General features: G+C 37.4%; 1 protein-coding gene across 3 annotated transcripts in view; it reads left to right on the top strand.

Moving 5' to 3' along the window:
* Positions 1-23,511, top strand: part of LOC122045587 (alpha-mannosidase At3g26720-like) — an 85,402-nt gene that overhangs the window by 21,268 nt on the left and 40,623 nt on the right. For all 3 annotated transcript variants that reach the window (XM_042605870.1, XM_042605869.1, XM_042605871.1), the window contains exons 13-22: positions 503-568; positions 652-708; positions 4,178-4,397; positions 4,494-4,630; positions 4,858-4,926; positions 5,020-5,076; positions 5,782-5,853; positions 21,630-21,677; positions 21,774-21,893; positions 22,810-22,875. In XM_042605870.1, the coding sequence (XP_042461804.1) occupies positions 503-568; positions 652-708; positions 4,178-4,397; positions 4,494-4,630; positions 4,858-4,926; positions 5,020-5,076; positions 5,782-5,853; positions 21,630-21,677; positions 21,774-21,893; positions 22,810-22,875 (912 nt within the window). The remainder of the gene's footprint in view (positions 1-502; positions 569-651; positions 709-4,177; positions 4,398-4,493; positions 4,631-4,857; positions 4,927-5,019; positions 5,077-5,781; positions 5,854-21,629; positions 21,678-21,773; positions 21,894-22,809; positions 22,876-23,511) is intronic.

Below are 23,511 nucleotides of genomic sequence, written 5' to 3'. Positions count from 1 at the left end.
CTACCTGATATATCAGGCAGCTCGTGATCATTTGATCTTCATCATCTTTTGTTCTCCATGCTAGTAATTTAGTAAGGCTTAGCATGGCCTGAACCCTCAGTTGGTCATTTCTAAAGAGGATTTATTTACCAGGATCATCTAATCACATCAAGCCTTTCTTTGCATGGAATGTTAAACCTTCACTTAACATGGCCATTTCTTTGTTCCAATCCACTCCAATCGATCCAAATTCAGGAGTCCAGGCTACTTTTTTTCCCAGACCTATTTTTGAGGTTTACATATGCTGAAACTTATAGGTTCTCAGATGATGCATGCATGAAATATATGTATTTTATGATGAATTCTAATTTCCTTCAATTGATATGAATTTGTGGTCAAAAGCAGAGCATTCTATTTTCATGGTGATTGCTTTTTCCCTTTTATTTTTAAGGCAATGCATTTACACTTTTTTTCTTCTTTGCCTTAGATGCTAATTTATGAATTTGATTGTTGTTTTATACAGTGCTCCCTTCTTAACATAAGTTACTGCCCTGCATCTGAGTCAGAAATAAAAGATGGAAGGAGCTTGGTAAGTTTGTTTGATTTGGTATATTGCTTTCAAGCTGAGAATGTATATCATATACATGAACTTGTAGAACTGTAATCTTATAGGTTGTTCTTGTCTATAACTCTCTTGGTTGGAGAAGGGAGGACATCATCCGAATACCTGTAAGAATGGTTCTTTAGTTGCTTCTCTAGTTTTTGTTTATTGATTTGCATGTACTAAAACAGTTCACTTGGTGAACATTCTCTTTCAATTCGAAACATTTTAATCCAAGCACATTTGATAATTGATTTATCAAGAATTTTTTTTGTCTTATCTGCTGATTTCATTGCTTATCTACTATTTTCCTGTTTCCTTCATAATACTTCTTTTTTGCTATATTTATTTTAGGAAATTAACTAAAGATGGGGTAACTATACCTCTAACGATGTGGCACCATGTCAAAAGGAAGAGAGAGAAGCATTAGAGGGTAAATTGAATAAATATTCAACTAGTGCTTTAGGTGTCCAACTGGTTATATTATTTAGAACCCACTCCCAAAACAATGGAAGACTAGAATAAAAGGACTCACTCCCCAAACAATAGTAGGATAATTGTTCAGAATCAAATACTTCAATTGTGGACATCACAACACATTTTTGCAATTTAAATTATATAACAATTTCCTTCCAACACAAAAAATCGTGTGAGAAAGAAAATGAACTAAGAAAGCAAAAAGAGTTTGTGGGAAAATCGGTTTTGGTAAGCAATTCTAGGACTTCAGTTTTCATCGCGATGATCGTTGACACCTTAAATATGACTCTTTACCTCTGTGTTGATATGCATGAAGGTGGTCTATCCCGATGTACACAGTGCCTACTCCAAGGTAACCTTACTAAAGCGATCACTTTTATAGGGAGGCTCATGTTATGATGCGCCACCCCACAATCCCCTAGGTGCTATCCTATACTTTGTGACGTCGAATCTGGGTAAACCCATTAAGCTCCGTGATAGCCAATGGTGCATGTCTTGGTCGTGGCGCGCCGCCGGGCTTGCGCGGTATCATATATATATAAATTCTATGTTGTTTAGATTAACTTTGCAGTATAGGAAAAGGAGACTTCCAAACGATCGAATAAGATTTTCGATTAGAGGGACGCTTGGGCTATCGTAAGTTAGGTTCGAGCAACTAGATGTTCAAATGAGCATAGAACTCGGTCAGATGTTGATGTGGTAGAGGATAAAGTACGATCAATTAACGCGACACTACATTCGCACGACTGTAAGTTAATTGTGCGAGCTAACAAATTTAATACTTATGAAAGCTAAGCCAAATAATGTTGTATGTATATTGTCCAACTATATTACATTGGGTTATATACATGAGTATGAGTAGTGTTTGATATCTATTAACTTGAAAATATGACCTATTTCTTGTTGGTGCCATCGATTAAGCCTAGCTTTAGCTTGGTCCTAATAGATGAAGGTTCGCAGCGAGGCGTAAGCCTTGCGCTTCCAAGACCTCGGAAGCGCTTGCTTCGTTGCGCCTCACGCAAAGTGCACGCTTGCGCTTTTGCGAGAAGCACAGCTAGGTTTGCTTTTTTTTTTTTTTTTTCTTTAAAGCTCTAATCAATACGTCGATTCGTGTTCACCACTGGATCGTTTGGCTCTTGCGCCTCTCGAAGTGTTTGCCATTATCGGCAAGATTTTATGTTTTCGCATTTTCTTTTTCATTTGGTTATTTTTTTGCATTTTTCTGGCGTTGGTGCCGCTAGAAGCGTCGCGGGATGCCTCCTGCGGCACTAGATGCGGCGTGATGCCCTTGGCATTGTCGGCTGCTGCGGGCATTGCGATGTGTCTGACAGCGTCGGACGTGTCGCCGGACGCCTCCGCCGTCGTCGGAAGCGTCCAATGACGCTCCAGGGCCGTCAGACTCGTCCCGTGACACGTCGCGATGACTGCGGCTACCGGCTATCGTGGTTTTTTTTTTTTTTATATTTATAATTAATTAATTAATTCAAACAACTCCTCACTTAGATAGGGATAATTCGAATAGAGTTTTATAAATTCCAATTAAATTACCCCCAAAAAATATATAAAAAATATATTTAAAATTATTTTTTTTATAACTTCTATTAATTTTAATTTTATATTTAAAATAATTTTCTTAATAAATATTATTAGTTCTTTATATTCTGATTTCTCATAATTTAATATTTAAAATTAAAAAATCTAATAAATATTATTAATTCATGTAAATCATACTTATATTCTAATAATTTATATTTAAAATTAAAAAAATATAATAAATAGTATTGATTTATATAAATCATAATTATATTATAATAATTTAAAAAAATTCTAATAAATTTTATTAATTAATTTATATTCTAATAATTTTATATTTAAAATTAAAAAATCAAATAAATATTATTAATTCCTATAATCATATTGATATTCTAATAATTTATATTTAAAATTTAAAAATTCTAATAAATTTTATTAATTCATATAAATGAGATTTTTATTCATAATTTAAAATTTAAAATTAAAATATTCTAATAATTTTATTAATTCATATAAATCAGATTTATATTCATAATTTTATATTTAACAATAAATTTTTTAATAAATTTTATTAATTTTAATAATTGTCTCATTATGTCTAATATTGCTAAACTTAAATTTCATATATTTTGTTTTTTACTTTACTAAGCCTAAACTATTTCACTTTCGGTGTTTCCCGCTAAGATTCGAGTTTAGTATTTACTCCTTCAGTGTCACATCTAACAAAATAATATCATTTGCAAATAACATGCATCACGGTACTGGGTTTTGGATGTTGTTCCGTGAGTTCATTCATGATTAGTATTAAAAGATAGAGAGATTTAGAGTTGATCCTTGAACAAAATCTTTCTATTCGCGAAATAGTAGGCTGCGCAGTCGAACGCTTGATCAATGATAGTCAACTCATGCTACATGTAAAAAGCAAGAAAAGAGTCATTGATAAAAAAAAAATATACAACAATGGTTGGGTATAGGATATTTAGTCAATTGATGGGTGAAATCTAGTCGATTGATTGAAGGTTTCCCACAACGAAAAGCAACCTATAAAAGGAGGAAGCTTTAGGGAGTTTCACACTCAATTCTTGCCGTGTTGTTGCATTTCTGAACCTTCTTTGAGCAATTCAAGTGAAAAAAAGCAAGCAAAAGAGCAAAACTTCATTGTTGTAATCTTTTTTTTTTTTGTATTGTATTTTGTTTTTGCTCATCTTCTGTATTCCTCTTGTTATAAGAGGTTTTTTTTCCTGCCTTTGGAAGGTATCTAAGGAGTGAGGGATTTTGAAACTGATCCACTGAAGGTGCATAGGAGCCAGCTCCTGAATTGCGGAAAATTGGCTTGTATTGTTGTGTTCTTGTGTTTTATGCTTTGATTGTTTTATTTTTTTGCTGCGTACTAACTTGATTGTAGAGACGAACGTGAAAAAAAGCAAGTGTTTATTCACTTCTTCTCTAACCACACCCAACGATCCAACATTTATAAGATAATTCCATGTAGTGGCTTAAATGAGCTAAAGTAGGATTTTGTAGATTTAGTCTTATGTCCTGAATTAATGGAATTATTGATGATTATATATTTGTTAAATATTTCAGGTTATCAGTGATGCTATTCTTGTCACAGATCATGAAGGAAAGATAATCAAGTCTCAGCTTTTACCTATAAACAGTGCCTCCTTGTCTTTACGGAAAACCTATGTGCAGGCATACATAGGCAACTCGCCTAGTGTAACACCTAAATATTGGCTTGCTTTCCCAGTAACAGTAGAAGCTCTTGGTTTCTCGACATATTTCATTAGAAGTTCGGAAACAAGAGGTTACTTCTTTTTATTACTTGGATATTGATTTTCTGTTGTCCATTCTGTGTAAAACAATGTGTTGAATAAGGTGTAAATTACTTGTCTTACATCAGGTACCCATGCTTTTATGTCAATAGTTGACTCATCGCAAGGTATGAAAAATTCCACAAAGGAGGTCGAGCAAGGAAATCTAAAGCTTCAGTTTAATCATGATGGAAAATTAAGTTTCTATTTCAACAAAAGAAGTTTGGTATAATAATGTTACCCTCTTTTTGAAAAATTTCTTCTCCATATTCAATTTTTTATCTTCATCTTTGTGTGGGTTTAAATTGTAATGCTATGATTAAACATGCATATTAATGAGTCCTCAACTTTTTTTTTTGCCAAGTGCGTATAATCTCTTAAACAATTGTTAGCATTCCATTTAACTATTTTTAGCTGATGCTGTCACCTGATCTGAATATGCTACTTTTTAAGGTCAAAACTTCTATAGAACAGACATACAGTTATTATGTTGGAAATAATGGAAGTGAAATTGATCCTCAGGTATTTAAATGATTAAATTTCTAATGATATATTTTCGTGTGACACGAGGACATGCCAGCTAAGCTAACCATACATTTTTCTTCATTTATGTAGGCCTCTGGTGCATATGTATTTCGGCCAAGTGGTAAATTTCCTATAGAATCAGATAAGGTAAAACATTTTCTTTACCTAGAATGTCTTTTCCATCGTATTATGATTATTATCCTGTTGTATTAATTATTTTATTCCCCTTCAGCGTTGTTTTATGTTTTGAAAGATATCTACATAAACCACAATCATATAGGCTTACGGGCTTATGTAATAAGGGACCATAATGAACTCCTTTATGTTTGTGAGGATGGTGCAAGGAAAAGAAAATTCTAGTTTTTAATGTTCAAGTTGTGTCTATGTTTAAAATAAATCAGTAGCATACTTTATGGATTGGTTACAGTAATATGCAAAAATTTCTTTTATACTTGCAATGTGATATGTTGTCACTTAATGTTAATCACTTAATGATATATGAAATGTGCTTTACGATATGATAAAATTTATGTGGAATTATATATTTCTAGGTTTACTAATTAAAATATAGTAATAGATGCTATTTTGTCTTGATTACTTAGATTGATTAATTTAATATATTGCATTTAGATGGAAACTTATAATACGTTTTGTAGGATGTGACATTGCCTTTCGTCATTATTGATAGAATCTTTTATTTATTTGTAGCATGTAAATTTTAATTATTTTTTATTTGAGTATGGATTTTAAATGTATTATGCATTGGCTTAACCTCATGCTCCCTTTTCAATTATATATTTATATATTTATATATTTTAAAATCTGGTTAATTAGTTAATAATGATTCTTTAGGTTCCTTTGACAATCTTAGAAGGGCCGTTGCTACATGAAGTACATCAACAGATAAATTCATGGATACATCAGGTGATGATATTCCTTAATTACTTGTAGTCTCACATAATGTGCATCCATCTTTTAATATTTGTGTACATTTAGTTTCATTTAGTGGGGTAGTAATTTATATTCTTATTATTTTCACAACTGATTGTCTTATTACCTTAGTTGTTGAGGGTCAGGAAAACTTAACTTTGATTACTCTTTTTGAAGTTAAATGATACGTCTTGAGTTATCATGATTAGGGAAATTATTCCTCATGAAATCCCTAAGTAGCATTCTTTATCTTTATATATATTATATAACAAATAAGGAGTATTATTAGTTGACCTTTTATTGTTTATATATAGGTCCTTTGCCCGTAACTCTCTCCCTCAAGCTGATTCGGATATTATAGAAAATTTAACTTCTACAATATATTCAGTTATAGGTCATCTTAATGATTTGCTTAGCAAATCTGTTAAACTAATTTGTTAACTAATTGTTAGAACTAATATATGATTTGATCTCATTACTTTAATTTTTCTTTCCGGTGAAGTGACATTCAGTCTCTATATGCTTTATTTTCTAATGAATCACAGAGTTTCAGGCTACATCATTGCAACTTGATTGTCACCGTAAAGTTTTGTCAACTTTACAAGGGTATATCCTAGCTCAGTCATTACTCAACCCAACTTAACCCAACCCAACCCAACCCAAATGAGTTCGCATGTTGCAAAGGCCATAGTTTTATATTATGCCTCTATACTCCACTTTGCCACCACTATCACCTTGTTGCTTTTCTAAGAAATGAGTCTATACCATCAGTCGACTATTCTCATGTTTCATTATCCAAATCCTATTATTGCATCTTCTATTTATGCCTCAATTTGAATTTGTCTTTGTAGCATTAGTTGACTTATATAGTCATCGATCGGCTCATCCATGAATTGATCAGTTGATTGTTCTTCTGAACCATATCATTTTGTTTGTTGTTCATCAGTTTGAGTCAACTTCCTAGTTGATTCAGCTATTAGTTAACTAATCCAAACCCAAAAACCCCAAATGGCAATCTTTGGAGTTTTAAAGTTCAGAATAGTTGATTGGTATTCAACACTAGTCAACTGGCACATTTGAATACGACCATTCAAATGTCGAGCTTGCCTAGGTTGAATTGTACCCTCTATTAGATGTAGTGCCCTACAAAGTAGATTGTTGTAATATTTTTCTGAATTAATAAAAGAAATAGACATTTGAATTCTGAATGTTTTACATATGTCACAAAGAATTTATATTGATATAAAATTGTTTTATGTTGATGATGTGTAAAAGTGAATATTTATTGAAAAGCTTAATACTCTGGTGGTATTATAATTCTAAATGGTTATTATTTACAAGAGGATTAGAATTATACATTACAAAATACTAAATAGTCCATGATTATATCAAAGTAAGAGTCTTTGATTAGGAAATCACAAACACAGTCCATAAGCATTGAGAATGCAATTACCTTATCCAGGTGATCATGTGTTAGACTTTAAGTTAGGGGTTTTGCATATAATAAGATTATACATGACAAGATCATTGTTGTTCTAGAGACTTTGTTTAAGTATCATTACAAAGACTCGACATCACTAGATCATATGAGAATTAATCTTAATCCTGAGTAATAATAAACTCCGCTCATGGATCAACGGGCCTTTTGACTTGCCAGACCTTACATCTATGTGGGCTCATGGCTAGCATTTTGGTAAATGTAAGAGTTCAGTCTTGAGTTTATAATGGAATAACTCGAGATTAATACATTGATAATTAATCAAGTGTTGGCTAATTATACAATTTATTGGAGCTTGAATTCATGGCTTCATGGTCCCCGCTCCACCTTTGATAATCTAGATAAGATGCCTTTAATATAAGTAAATGATAATTATTTATGTTTACTCTTCACTGCATTCTAGATTATTTAATGGTTAGAAAAGTTAATAATTTATTATAAGAGTTATTAGTAACTATCAATTGATAAATATTAGATATTTATTAAAAACATAATCCATATTATTTTGACTATAGTTCTGAAAAATAAGATTTAATTCTAATTTGATTAGAATTATAGAAAATAAATTTTGAATTATTTTCTTAACCCTGGATGCCATTTATCAGAAATTAAAAAATTATATTTTCTTATATTTCAAATTTGATTGGAGAAATATCTAAATAAAATATTTTAGAAATATTTTGAGGATAATTATCCTCATAATAGGTGCCATTTAGGAGAGAGGAGAGGAAATATTTTCTCTGAAATTTTCTTGATTGGGTTATATTTTATCGGATGATTACAAAATCTAAATGGGATATTCCAAGAGCTAAAATATCTCACTTAATCCTATCAGGATTGATGCATATTGCTAGGATTTTGGGCCCTATTTATATGCCTCATTCTCCTCGGAAAAGAAGAGAAGAGAAGGATGAAAAATATATGATTCAGAGTAGTTGTATGTGAAAATAGACTCTCTTCTCTAAACCTATACGCCCACACATAGAAAGAAAAATAGTTTTTCCTTCTTTTGAGAAGTGAGTTAAAATCTAAAAGCGAGCTCACTCTCTAGTCTAATTTTGACCAGAGGCTAGGAGCGAAAGTTTGTGGTGTCAAGGAGATCAAGCATATTCAACCTTGCCTGCCAAAGAACTTGATTAGATCAAAGAGGACTTATCAATCGTATGATGTTAGAAGGAATCATAATTACCTATGTTGGTGGTTCTAGTCTCTTCTTCTAGTTAATTTAGTTGGTAAATTAATTAATTTATTTAACAATATGTTTGATCAGTTTAATTAATTAGGAGTTATGAATTTCTATTAATCAACTTGACTATCCTAAATTATTTATTAGTTATTTTAATTGTTTAAATAACCTAAAGATTGATTAAATTATTGAATCAATTCTTATTATTATTTTTAAAATTTTTGTTACATTTCGTAACACATTTATTACATTTTGAACGCGGTAAGAACACCCTCACCCAATGAGTATAGGTCACTTAAACTCCCATGGAGTCTTACAATGTTTTGAAACCACCTCCTGTCAAGCTATTTGTCCCTCGGATGCATTGAGCCTTTGGCTCGCTCCATATGCTTTCCTTCACATTTTCACTTATGTATTCCACCTCCGTGTCTTAACAACGCTCTAATGCTACTCATCTTGTAGTCTCTTGGATGCCCACGCCATCTTTATTTGAACTCTACGGACTTCGAGCCCTCGAGCTATTAACCGAGTCTCTTTCCCCTAGCTGAGGTGGAAAATTCCTCCTCCCTTTCTGGAGGAATGCCAGAGACATCCTCAGGAAATACGCTAGGAAATTCTCGGACAACTTCGACATTCCCCACCTTCTGGTCGACTGCATCAGGTATCGAAACAATATTGGCTAGAAATCCTTGGTATCCCCTTGTCATGAGCTTCCTCGCACTGATGCAAGAAATGAGGTGCGGCCTCTGTCTGTTCCTGGTTACCTCAAAAATAAACTGCTCCCCGCGGGGTGGTCGGACGGACGTCGACCTCCGCCGGAAGTCGATCGAAGTTCCATTTTGTGATAACCAATCCATTCCCAGAATAATGTCGAACTAGGCATTGGCAACACGATGAGATCCGCCTGCACCACATGCTCCTGTAGTCTAAACTCCATGTCCTTCGCCATCCTGGTAGATAACATCTACTCACCAGAAGGTCCGGTGGCTTTAAACCCAATCCCCTTGTCTTCTGGTAAGATACCCAGTCGCTTTACGAAGACCTTGGATATAAATGAGTGCGTAGCTCCCGAATTCAGCAAAGCATAGGTAGCTACACCTACAATAGATATCCTACCTGCGACAACAATACCATTATACCCATTTAAGCATAATAACTTTCGAAAATTGTCCGTTAAGCACCTTAAAGTTTTGAATCGATCAAATTCCTGTTCTTAGCTCTATATTTCTTGTCTATAATCTTGTTATTGAGGTCCCATCTCAGATCATGTAAAAATTCAAGACATGTAATCCTAAATCACTCATGCTTAACATTTTATGCGATAGGCAATAAATACATTAAATTAGTTAGATTACTTGTGACAAGCGTAGTGTCTGGCTCTGCTTCCTTGGCATGCATCACAAATGCTCGTCCGATCACCGATTCTTGCAGCTTTGGGTATTCTTTATCTTTGTGCCCATCTCCTCTGTATTTGAAGCACTTGTAGGTGCCCCACTGGCCATAGTGCTGGCGATTGCACTCCTTGCACAATGGATTTTCCTCTATCTTTGGGGCAGTTGCTCCCTGTGGTTGTTGCTTTGTTTTCCCTTGACGCTTCGACTGTCCCAATCCTTTTTGTGGTTCGATATATGACTTCTTATTCTGTTGTTGTTGTTGTTGTTGTTGAGGAGGCCTCTTCCTCTACACTTCCTACTCGATATCTTTCAAGGACCGCTCGGCTCTGTAGGCCCTAGTGACAGCGTCTTGATATTCAGTCGGATCGGCCAACAGAACGTCCCGGCGGATGATAGGCCTGAGACCATCCAAAAAGTGCCTCAATTTTTCAATAGCATCATTTGTGATTAGGGGCACAAAATGACATCCTCTATCGAACTTCTTGACAAACTCAGCAACAGACAAGTCTCCCTGTCGGAGACTTATAAACTTCCTCTTCAACCTAGGTCTCACGTCAGCGGCAAAGTACTTTTCGTAGAAGATCCCCTTGAACTCCTCCCCGGTCAGGGTATTCTGATTAACCCCCTTTTCTGCTCCCTCCCACTATAGAGAAGCATCATCCTTCAGCAGATATATGACACATCGAACTCTGTCAGTGTCAGCCATGTCTATGTATCGAAATATCACCTCCAAGGATCGAATCCACCCCTCAGCAACAAAGGGGTCAGTAGTGCCAGCAAAATCCTTAGGGCCCATCCTCCTGAGCTGCATATACACGTCCTCCTGTCGTCCCCTATAGGCATTACTAGTATGCTGAGTCGAGTCATTCCTTCCAGTATACGGGTAGCAGCATCTGGTAGCGGAGATGGGGGATCAGGCGTAGCATGTCTCTCCTCCTCACGTTCTCCTCCATCACAACCATCTTCCCTATGCCTTTGATAGACCCGTCTTGGAGGCATACCTGCACATATCATCCTATCCCATTCGTAACCATCTTGCACTCATTTGAAATATTTAACCGCCTAACTTTTATATCATATAAGCATTTAAATTCAGCATATACAATTCAAAGCGGTAATAATTCACAGACTTGGGGCTGAACTTCCCGGAATTGGCAGGACACATCCCTTACAAGATCCTTGCTCTGATACCAACTGAAACGACTCTTAAGTTTTTTTTATTTACATTCCATGCATCATTTAGCATTCCAATAAATAAGAAAACTATTTGTAATTAATAAACCAGTCAAATATCCTGGAGATCTAAATTCAATACTATTTTATTCTCTCTAAATTTGATCAAGGGTCCAAGCCTCCAACGTCATCCGTTTCTTCACCTGCCACAAACCAAACCTAGTGAGTCTAACTCAGAGCCTCTAAACCATAGTAGCAAAAATTCCTTAACCAGTCGTATGCATAATTAAATCTACCTTTACTTGGAATTTATTGTCAAACAAATAAGTAAGCAGACATATAGGCATTTTTCCAAAAAAACATTAAACTATGAGTATCACACAATATTTTTGTGTATCCTTTAATCATTACATTATATAGCATTTTCCTTTAGCATTTATCATATATCATTCTTAGGTAGAGATGTATTAGTTATCCTTTATCTTTTGTTTGATTGATCAATCTATTTAACCATGGTACCAGGTGGCAGAGCGTCAGCAACTCGTCACTGGATCGTGGCCAAATATGAAAATCTAGTATTAGGATCCCTCTAGGGCCTTGTCTCGTAAACGGGGTCTCTCTGGGACCTTGGCCCTCACAGAATTTCCATTAATCCTTATCATTGTTGTCATTTTTCATTTTTTTCATCATTAAATAAGCATTCATACTATTCATTTAAATAAAGCTCACATACATATGTATATCATTAACTACATGAGCTTGATAAGCATAAATATCACTAACTAAATAAAGCTAAATAAGCATGATTATTATTTACTATATAAAGCTAATTAAACAATCATACCATTAATCTACATAAGGCTTAAATAAGCATGCATATCATTAACTACATGAGCTTGATAAGCATGGATATCATTAACTAAGTAAAGCTAAATAAGCATGATTATCATTTACTACATAAAGCTAACTAAACATTCATACCATTAATCTATATGAGACTCAAATAAGCATGCATATCACTAACTACGTGAAGCTCAATAAATATGAACATCATTAACTACTTAAAGCTAAATAAACATCCACACTCCTAGACCTCCTCGAACATCAAGTGACCAACCATTCGTCAAAATCTGCTACACACCCACACACCCTTCGACAATTTCTCAAACCTTATTGCAGATAGCCCAAGTAATCCTTCAAAAATCTGCTGCTTGTAGCCCCCAATTCCCCTTCAAAAACTTGCTGCACATACCCCAAATACCCGAAAAATCTGCTGCTCTTAATCCTCAAATCCCCCTCGAAAACCTGTTGCGTATTACCCCAATATCTCTCAAAAATCTGCTGCTCTTAACCCTCATATCCCCCTCGAAAACCTGCTGTGTATAACCCATAAATCTCTCAAAAACCTGCTGCTCTTAGCCCTCAAATCCCCCTCAAAAATCTGTTGCGTATAACCCAGAAATTTCTCAAAAACCTGCTGTGTATACAAGTTCAAAGGCGTAGGAAGAAAAGTCGAAAAAAACTGCTGCATATATAGATTCAAAGGAGTAGAAGAAAAGTCGGAAAACTGCTGCGTATACAGATTCAAAAGCGTAGAAAGAAGGGTTGGAAACCTGCCGCATACACAGATTCAAAGGAGTAGAAAGAAGGGTCGAAAACCTGTTGCATACACAGATTCAGGAGAGTTTAAGAGGTGCCTTTGTGCTCGGAGGCTTGGTGTTGGCGCAGGTGACGATGAGGAGCAACGATGGGGTGTCCCTTTAGCCTCGTTCTTCCTTCCAAGGTCGAAGACGAGATCTCTCCGCCTCCCTTTCTTTTCTTCCGCCGAGAACTCTCCCTCTCCCTTTCTTTTCTTCCGTCGATACCTCTCCCTCTCCTTTTTTTTTTTTTTTTTTATTTCTACCGCACCTCTTATAAGAACTAAACCCTAGGGTTGGGTCCATTCCTTACCAATTGGGCCGAGCCCATGAGTCCATTAGTTGGTTAAAAGCAATTTAGCCCCTTAAATAAAATAAAAAGTTTATTATCATGTTTCCCCTTGACTTTTTATGTTTTAAAAAAAATAAGGTCAGAGCTTACAAAAGACATCACTTGCAGTCTTTAGAAGAGAGACAGACGATAAGGAAGAAAGACAAGAAAAATAAGGAGAAAGACGATGATAGCTCAAGGAAATATAATGAAGAGAAGGATTACGAGTGGAACGCATACCTTTCCGAAGTGCAATGGGAATATCAGACTCAGGAGACGGGACTGGAGGAAGAGGCGAAGGACTCGACTCCAAAGGTGTGTTTATGGTAGTGTCAGTGATGGGCGACGGTAAAGCATGGCGGGGACGACGCCAATAAACCTGCAAAGGAGAAGATGGGGCTGGAGGTGATAGAGATACCCCCGGAGGATAAAAGATAGTCAATAGTGCAGAGGGAGAGAACTCGGATGGAGATGCGTGAGGCCCAAAAAGGAAATCAAATCAAAGAACGTGACATTAGTAGAGATAAAGTACCGACGGAAAATAGGGGAATAACACTTGTACTCTTTCTGAGACTGGGGCTATCCAAGGAAGACACACTTATGAGACTGGAGAGAGAGTTTGTCAATGCCAGGATCAAGAACATGAGCAAAACATATTGAACCAAAGACTCTAGGTGGTAAAAGATGAAGAAACTGATGAGAATAAATTGTTGGTGCAGCGGAGACCGGCAAGAGGGGGGTGAATTGCTGTAAACAAAAATGAAACTACCCTCCTCGGATTTCAACTCAGAATAAATGCAGTAGTAAAATAATAAAGACAGAAAATAAAAGCAGAAACAGAAGTTTAACCTGGTTACAACCAAGAGGGTTGTTAATCCAGGGCAGTGAAAAGCCCACTAAGAAAATTCTCCTTCTCTGAAGGCGGAGAAGCCTTTTACACTCTAATTGCTCAGAACTACTGCTAGGAATTGCTTATGGATTGATTGCTTGAGTTGTTATTGAATTCCTAGCTCCAGGGGCCTTTATATAGCTCCTGGAAAGTCTATCCCGAGGGTCCAAGGCGCCTCCAACAAGGTTCAAGGCGCCTCCAGCTCGGTCAGCGGATAAAACTTTATCCGCAACGCAAACGGTCAAAACTGACCTGTTGAAGGCGCCTTCAAGATGGAGGCGCCTTCGGAGGCGCCTCAAGCTTGGGGCGCCCTCAACCTCCTTGCTTTGACTTCCGACCCTCCTTTTGGGTGATTGCGGCCAACCGGAATAGGGCTCACCTGAACCCAATTCCCGGCCTTCTCCTCGAGCAGCCTTCCGTCCCGGCTTAACGTCCCTCGAACGCCGCGCACGCTCTTCACGCCCACCGGAGTACTCTTCCGCAGCTCTCTCGTCCTTCGGACGCACCGAGCCCGTCGGCTCCCTTCCCGTGCCGTCCTTCTCGCTAGCTGCGTCTTCCGCTCGACTTCCTGTGTTCCTAAGCTCCTGCACACTCAGACACAGGGATCAAACACAGCAGGACCTAACCAACTTGGTTGATCACATCAAAACTACCACGGGGTCCAACAATCTCCCCCTTTTTGATGTGCATCAACCCAAGTTCAAGTTAGGATAACAAATAGACATAAATAGTAATTTTAAAGAAAAATTACTAAACTAACATATTTAAGCATGAATTTGCAATAAACAAAATTGCAACACATCTTCAAAAAAACAGGTAAAATTTTCATTTTCCTAATTCTCCTTACTCTCCCCCTAAACTTGTACCTTACTCTCCCCCTTTCAGCAAAAATGGGGTCTTAAGTAAGAAAAAAAAATTTTAAGTAAGAATGAAGTTGAAATTTTTTTTTTTTTTTCCTAAGTAAAAATGATTTTTTGAAAATTTTCGAAGTTAAATTGAGTTTTTCAAAAAAAATTTCTAAGTTAAAAAAAATCCTAAGTAAATTTTTAAATGTTCCAAAAAACACAGTCTGAGTCAAATGAAGTTTTCCAAAACAAAATTTCTAACAAAAAAAATTAATTTAGAATTTTTTAAAACAATTTCTAAGGAAATTTTAACAAATATTTGATAACTTTTCAAAGCATTATTTGATTCTTGTTTAATGCTTGTTCAGAAAGTTAATTAAACATTTGCTTTCAATATTTTAGCTTCCAGGTCGTGGCGAGGCACTAGGTCTTCTTGGTTATTGGAGCAACAATCACTTCCTTAGATAAAGCTTTCATAAAGAATTTCAATGTTTAATTTTTCACTCTTTAAGCTTTTTAATTAAAAAATTAATTCAGCACAGATTTTGGAACCCAATAAAGGTTCCTTCCAACAGGATTAGTCAAAAACTTAGGGGGTATATAATCTTTAGGAATTTTCCTAAGTTGGCCCTGATGCTTTCTTATATATCAATTTAATTTTCCATAAATTCTAAGTTTTGATTTTGGAAAAACATTTATCTTTAAGCATGCATCAGTTTTTAATTTTTCAATTTCAAATTTTAAATTTTCATTTTCTGATTTCAAATTTTCATTTTCTTTTTCTAATTTATCTAATTCTCTAGAAAGAGCTTTAATAAATCTAAACGATTGAGTCGGGGTTAGATTGCGTACCTTACTTACCTGATCTGGTGACGCTCCCCCTTCACTGCTGTTTTCTTCTGATGTTCCTCCCCCTATATCCATGCTCATGTCTGAGCTTGAGTCTTCTTCCAGCTGATGGTTCGCCATTAGCGCCAACCCTGAGAATTCTTCGATGTCTGACATAGAGGATGATGAATCTGACCCAGTAGCCTTCAGATTCTTGTGCTTGGAGGGTTCTGGTTTCTTGTATTTTGATTTTTCTTTTTCTTTCTGCTTTCTCTTTAGCTTTGGGCAGTCATCTTTGATGTGCCCCTCTTCATTGCAGTTGTAGCAACGAACCGTCCTCTTCTTTCGATGATGCCTCTGCGATTTAAATTTGTTAGTACTGAAAAACTTATTGAAGCGTCTTACCAGTAGTGCCGCTTCGGATTCGTCGACTGAGGCTTCGGAGTCAGAACTATTCATCTTTGCCATTAAGGTAATGTTCTGACTTGACTTCTCTGCTCCGTTGGGATCTGAAACTCGAGAATCGTGAAGTTCAAAAGTGGAAAATAATTGTTCTAAAGTACTTACCTCGAGGTCCTTAGAGATGTAATACGCATCTACTAAGGAAGCCCACTCTGGAGTTCTCGGGAAGGCATTGAGCGCGTATCGGATAGAATCCCGGTTGGTTACCTCTTCTCCAAGGTTCGTTAGTTGCGTTATCAGCTCCTTGATTCTCGCTTGGAGTTGCGCTACCTTCTCGCCTTGGTTCATCCGGAGGTTCGTTAACTGGTTCCGGAGGATGTCGCGCTTCGCTTCGGAAGTACCTTCGTGAAGCTCCAGGAATTTTTCCCAGAGATCTTTCGCTGAGTCGTAGCTTCCGATCCGATTTACCTCCTGCGGCGGTAGAACGCTGAGTAGGTGGAACTCAGCCTTTCCGTTGGCGACGAAATCTGCTTGCTCCTTTTTCGTCCAGGTATTTTCCTCCTTATCTTTCGGAACTGCATAGCCATATTTCATTATTAACAGAATGTCAAATTCGGTTTTAAAAAATACCTCCATTTTGCGCTTCCATGTGGCGAAGTCTCCGTCGAACTTCGGGGGATGGATGTTCGCTCCGGCCATCGTCTTGATCGTAGTGCTTCAGTTGGCGGTTAGTCCTTCTGAGGCGATCAGGCTCTGATACCACTTGTTGGTGCAGCGGAGACCGGCAAGAGGGGGGTGAATTGCTGTAAACAAAAATGAAACTACCCTCCTCGGATTTCAACTCAGAATAAATGCAGTAGTAAAATAATAAAGACAGAAAATAAAAGCAGAAACAGAAGTTTAACCTGGTTACAACCAAGAGGGTTGTTAATCCAGGGTAGTGAAAAGCGCACTAAGAAAATTCTCCTTCTCTGAAGGCGGAGAAGCCTTTTACACTCTAATTGCTCAGAACTACCGCTAGGAATTGCTTATGGATGGATTGCTTGAGTTATTATTGAATTCCTAGCTCCAGGGGCCTTTATATAGCTCCTGGAAAGTCTATCCCGAGGTTCCAAGGCGCCTCCAACAAGGTTCAAGGCGCCTCCAGCTCGGTCAGCGGATAAAACTTTATCCGCAATGCAAACGGTCAAAACTGACCTGTTGAAGGCGCCTTCATGATGGAGGCGCCTCCAAGCTGGCAGCCCAATTTCCAGCTTGGTTTTTCTAGCTTCCGACGCTTCGTTCTTTTGGGTGATTGCGGCCAACCGGAATAGGGCTCACCCGAACCCAATTCCCGGCCTTCTCCTCGAGCAGCCTTCCGTCCCGGCTTAACGTCCCTCGAACGCCGCGCACGCTCTTCACGCCCACCGGAGTACTCTTCCGCAGCTCTCTCGTCTTTCGGACGCATCGAGCCCGTCGGCTCCCTTCCCGTGCCGTCCTTCTCGCTAGCTGCGTCTTCCGCTCGACTTCCTGTGTTCCTAAGCTTCTGCACACTCAGACACAGGGATCAAACACAGCAGGACCTAACCAACTTGGTTGATCACATCAAAACTATCACGGGGTCCAACATAAATTACATAATGAGGTATTTTATCCTGAAGAGTTGAGGAAGACATACGATGGATGAGATAACACACAGTAAGTACAACATTGCCCCAAAACTGATGAGGAACGTGAGAGTGGAGAAGAAGAGTCCGGGTGGTCTCGAGGAGATGACGATTCTTACGTTTTGCAACCCCATTCTGTTGAGGGGTATGAGGGCAAGACGTGCGATGCAACACACTGCGAGATGCCAAGAAAGTACGAAACTAAGTAGATAGATTCTCGCGTGCATTATCACTTTGCAAAGTTCGAAGAGAAATACCAAATTGAGTTTTGATTTCATGGAAAAAAGATTGAAAAATAGGAAATAATTCTGAACGATCCTTCATTAGATATAACCAAGTACAAAGGGAAAAATCATCTATAAAAGTAACAAAATATCGTGATCCCAATGTAAAAGAAATACGACTCGGACCCCAAACATCAGAATGAATCAAAGAAAAAGGGTACGTAGCTCGACTCACAGTACGAGGAGAAAAAGAACTGCGAACATGCTTTCCTAATTGACATGACTTACAAGACAAAGACTCTAAGTGAGAAACGATAGAACGTAATTGTTTCAACTTATTCAGACTTGGATGTTCCAACTGAGCATGAATAAGAAGTGGAGATGTCGTCGTCGAACCAACAAGAGAGGGCTGTTGAAGCCTGTATAGGCCATGAGACTCACATCCGAAGCTAATCATCCTCCCCGTACTCCGGTCATGTAAGGAAATAGAAGTTTTAGTAAAAGAGAAGATACAATCAAAGGCCCGAGTAAGTTGGCTTATGGACAATAAATTATAGGTGCTCCAGGGACATAAAGAACATTATGGATAAGAGACGGGGAAGGATAAACAATACCAATACCCTAGGACTGAGTTTGGGAACCATTGGCCATGGTGACAACGGGTAAATAACCGAAAGTAGAGAGAAGAAAAAAAGGATTTATTACTAGTGATATGATCGGTGGCCCCAGAGTCGAGAACTCAAGGACCCGAAGAGCGAGATATGTCAGCAAAGGAATTACCAGCGCGTGCGATGGTAGCAGTGGAATCTGAAGCCTAATGATCCTCATACCATTTCAAAAAGTCATTATAGGAAGGCGGTGTTTTGGAAACAACCTCTTGCAATAAGCAGGGTAAGGCTGCGTACAATGAATCCTTCCCTGGGACCCCGCATGATAGGAACTTCGTGCACCGGGCTGTCTTTTTTTTTTATCATAGGAAGGCGGTGGGGTCAGATCCGGTGAAAATTGTGTAGCGGAAGCTGAAGAAGTGACAGAACTCTAAGCGATCTGAGCAACGCGAGGAGATCGACTATGGAGACTCCAACAGTTATCAATCGTGTGTCCTGGTCGGTGGTAGTGATCACACCAAGGACTCCCTTTGCCACCCTTATGAGGTGGAGGTTTGTTGTTGTTTCGAGAGACCAAAACTGACGAGTCAACAAGAACGGAAGGAGACAACAAGATTTTGGTAGGGACACAGAGGAGAGTTGTCCAGGTATTGTCCATGGTAGCTTCTGTGGAGCTGCTCAGGATCTGATCGTGAACATGAGAATAATCTGTGGGCAGACCATATAAAGCCAAAGACAAAATTTTCTTCCAATTTTCAAGCTCCGCAACAGGAGTGACCGCAGGTGGAAGTAGTTCATTGAAGTCACAAAGAAGGCTAGGGATTGAACCTAGATAGGTAGACATTGAATCCTTAACCCGATGGGCACTGAGGATGGTCATGAGATCTTCACAAACCTGATAGAGTCGCCGAGAGGTGTTTGTAAAGATTTGTTGAGCCTGTGTCTAAACAGAGTTACATGCTTTGTGAGTGTGGAAGACATCCCTAAGAGATGGATGGATGGTGGCTCGGATAATGCAAGACAACGGGCGTCAAACTTTTTCCATAGAGGACGATCGGCGACTTGGACATCCTCTTCGGTGTGAGTGAGATGTGTCTCATAACCCTGTCCAACAAGCCAAAGCTCAATGTGAGAGGCCTAAGAAGAGTAGTTCTTACCATCCAACTGCTCCGAAGAGAGTGGTGCAGTGATGTGGTTGGTAAAGATTGAAATATCCGGTTTTGGAGTGGCGGAGAAAGTCATTGATCAGCTCGGTGAAAGAGGGCACACAACGAAGAAAGGCTCAAGCGATGTAAGAAGATAAGTGGGGACGGTGGAATTGTAGGAAGAATAATCCTTGCCTTCACCAAATGATCTTCCGAGCTTCTCTTCATCGCCGGATTACAGGAGAGGACGGAGGACGGTGTGCTCACAACGCAGGAAAAATGTCGCGTCGGTTCGCGAAGAGGAGAGGAGGGCGGTAGCATCGGGCGATGCTGTGGCGCAAGGAACAACGACACAGAAAAAAATAGGATTTGCCTTTCAACATTGCTCTGATACCATGTGGAAAAGAGAAAATCTCTCTATCTTATCATTAATATGTTTATATGTAGGTATTTATATACATAAGGAGAGAAAAGAAAAATCAATCTCAATCCTAATAATCGAAGGAATCCAAATTAATCATAATCCCTACAATCAAGGGAATCTTCAGAAGTATTCAACAGAATCCATTAAAAAAATAATAATATAGCTAGGAGATAAATAATTAAATAAATATAAATTTTATTATATATTTTTAGAATTAAAATAAATAAAATATATAATTAATTAAATAATTTTATTAGGGTTTAATTAAGTCTCTTTGAATTACTTCTATCATAGCTAAGAGTTGATTGAGATAATCAACGTAAAGTTCAGTTTTAATTAGAAAAAAACTCCGTTTTAATTAAAAAACCTGACACCTCGGCACTACTGCGGGGTCGCACGACCCCTCTTACGCAGCCGCACGACCCCTCCGACACGGCCACTAGGGCCGCACGACCCTTTGCGGTGACCATGGGGTTGCGTGATGCCTCTGCGGTTGTCGCTGGGTCTAGTGTCAGGTCATGCCGGTGTCTGTCGGTGGACGAAACGAAATGTTTCATCTGTTTTGATCAGATCGGCATGATAGGATGCTCCATGTACCCGATCCTAATAGTGTTATAAGACTTGATTATTATTGTTGTTATATGAATTTCTTTGATTGTGGATTTATTTTTCCTCATCCTAGTTTGTTGATTTGTTTCTCTGGTTCTTTCATCTTGTTTGTTTTTAATATAAAAGGTAGGTCTACAATTTCATACCATTGGATATGAAACTAGAGTAATTGAAAACATACCTATTATAAAGAATAACTTATTTATTTTTCAGTTAACTAACACCTTATTTTGGCCTTTTATTTTGTGTAAGATAATGTATGTTCAGTGTGTCATCTGTTTGTGTCAGGCTTCTTTTGGTTCCATAAACCAATTTACCATGGTAGATATTTTTCCGCATGTACACATTCTCAAGTTAATTTGTTTACATGGTCAATATGGTTCTCTTTCCGAGTGCTAATATGAATTTGAATGTAAGACTTAAACAAATTCATGATCTTCATTGAACAATTTATCAAATAATGCATGGACAACTGCCATTATAAGTAGTGTTCAAGAAGCAATAATTTTGGTCCTTGTCCATTCATTCATACTTCACATAAGGATCAAGTTCGAGCCCTCTTATTAACTCTTTATCCGTCGGATACGTGTTACTGAGGCTCCCCAAAAAATCCCTTCGGGGGTTTCTGGGGTATGGGGCCGCGAAGCGGTGGGCCCAGTCATGTTAAAAAGTTTACCCTACCTTAATTTGTAAATGTCTCCCTTATGTGCTAGTCACTATTCTAAAGGCTAGTAGCCGCCCATGATTTACCTCCTCCGTGTTGGCCCTGGGACGGATTGTCAGGGGCGCTGGGGGCGAGCGTATTCGCCTTTTACCATCACATAAGGATCAAGTGTATAAGGTCATATCAACCTGATAGGCTGCTGCTGCTTCTTGTACATCGGTTATATTTTATTTCATGATTTAACATGTTACAATTTTAAATATGCAGATCACAAGACTACACAAGACAAATGAACATGTGGAAGTCGAGTTCATTGTTAGTATCCCCTTTCTTATCATCTTATAAATATCTTTTCTATTCTAATGAATGCATCGTCAATTTTATTCATTTGACATATATTGATGGATATAGATTGGTCCCATACCATCTAATGATGGTATTGGTAAAGAAGTAGTAACTCAGTTTACAACAACTATGGACACCAGGAAAACATTCTACACTGATTCAAATGGACGTGATTTTATCAAAAGAGTAAGCTTCTTCCATCTCCATGACCATTGAATGTTAATCTTGCCATCTAGATTTCCAGAAGGTGTTTGCAAAAGATATATACATAATCAATATATGTAGTTTCCACACACATGACCTATTTAAATTTGAGGCAATAGTTTGCCCAAAAAAGGATGTGGATTTTGTAAAATAATTCCATAAAAAATTCCTGTGGTGTTAATAGAGTACTCTTTATTATTTGTTGTAGTTTACAGATTCCACAACCACAATCAACAGCGTTGATTAATTAAATATTTAGAGTAAGTTACAGTCAAAATTTGAAGAGAGATGGGTTTAGTCTCACATAGGGTATTGAATTGTTAGATATTATGCTGGAGTCCTATATATGAATGTTATTGTCCTTTCTTTGTACCATTAGATCCAGAAAACTTGATTTGCAGTGTGCTTCCTAGTAAGGTCAGAATTTTCTTTAGTCCCTTTAGGGTGGACTGAGAGTTTAATATATTAATGCAACCTCCATAACTGCACCGCACCCAACTTTGCTAACTCTACCATTAAGAAGCTCATGACCCTTGCCATATCCGAAGTGGAACAGAAGACAATGGACATTGTGACTCTTAATGATGGTATTGTTTTTAAAGATTTTGTACTTCAGTTTCTCATTGCCAAATGCTTTTCTTACATCCTCAAATTTGTAGATTTTGCTTAGGAAATTAGTTTGTGAAGATGAAAATCATCTTTACTTATAAGTTTTGCAATGTGCTTTTATGATGTCATCTTTACTTATTTCTGAAAGAGAATTTATGTGTGGTGTACATTTATATATTTTAGATGAAAATTAAATAGTTTCATTGCTTTTGAAGATTCAACTAACATCAAATAGTTGAAACTTACAGAACTTTCTCATATACTTATATTGTTGCTATTGCTGATGTAGATCCGTGATCATAGATCAGATTGGAACCTTCAAGTCAACCAACCTGTCTCTGGAAATTATTATCCCGTATGCTTCTAGCCAAAATCTATTCTTGTTTGATGTTAGCAATAAATTGTTGCCATAGTTCACATTTTTCTCATGTGTGCATAAGCTTATTTGGTGTTTTTCTTCATTCATCTCCTATCGTTTGGTTTTGTGCTGTTCACAATACGGACTAACACAGCTAGGAGATCATTGATCTTCTATATTTTGGTTCACCTATATGACATAAATATTGAGCGATCTTGCAAAGTATCATATGTACTCCTTAAAAAACTCAGGAGAAAAGGAAGGGAAGACCAGCTCTTGATCACTTATAGCCTATATTGTGTTAATTGATGAGAGTATAAACTTACGTCACACGGGTTCTGTTAAACTTACGTCATTCGATTGCCTAGTCAACTTTGTTGAATTGGTGAGGCCACCGGGTTAAATATATAGCTAATTGCTTCTTTATTATCCAATATTCTAAAAAGCGCTAGGCTATAGGCGGGCGGTCACCCGCCACCCAACGCCTAGGTGGATTTTTTTTTTTTCTTTTTTCAATTGATTGACAATTGGCTGATCGATTATGAAGGTTTCTCTAAGAAAAAAATTTGCATAATTTGATTTCAACATACAATGAAAATATTCTGAAATAACAAAAATACACAAACTAACAAG

The sequence above is a fragment of the Zingiber officinale genome, chromosome 2B (assembly GCF_018446385.1).
Source record: "Zingiber officinale cultivar Zhangliang chromosome 2B, Zo_v1.1, whole genome shotgun sequence".
In the NCBI taxonomy this organism is placed as follows: domain Eukaryota; kingdom Viridiplantae; phylum Streptophyta; class Magnoliopsida; order Zingiberales; family Zingiberaceae; genus Zingiber; species Zingiber officinale.
The sequence above is the reverse complement of the archived record's forward strand: the minus strand, read 5'-3'. Positions and strand labels throughout refer to the sequence as shown.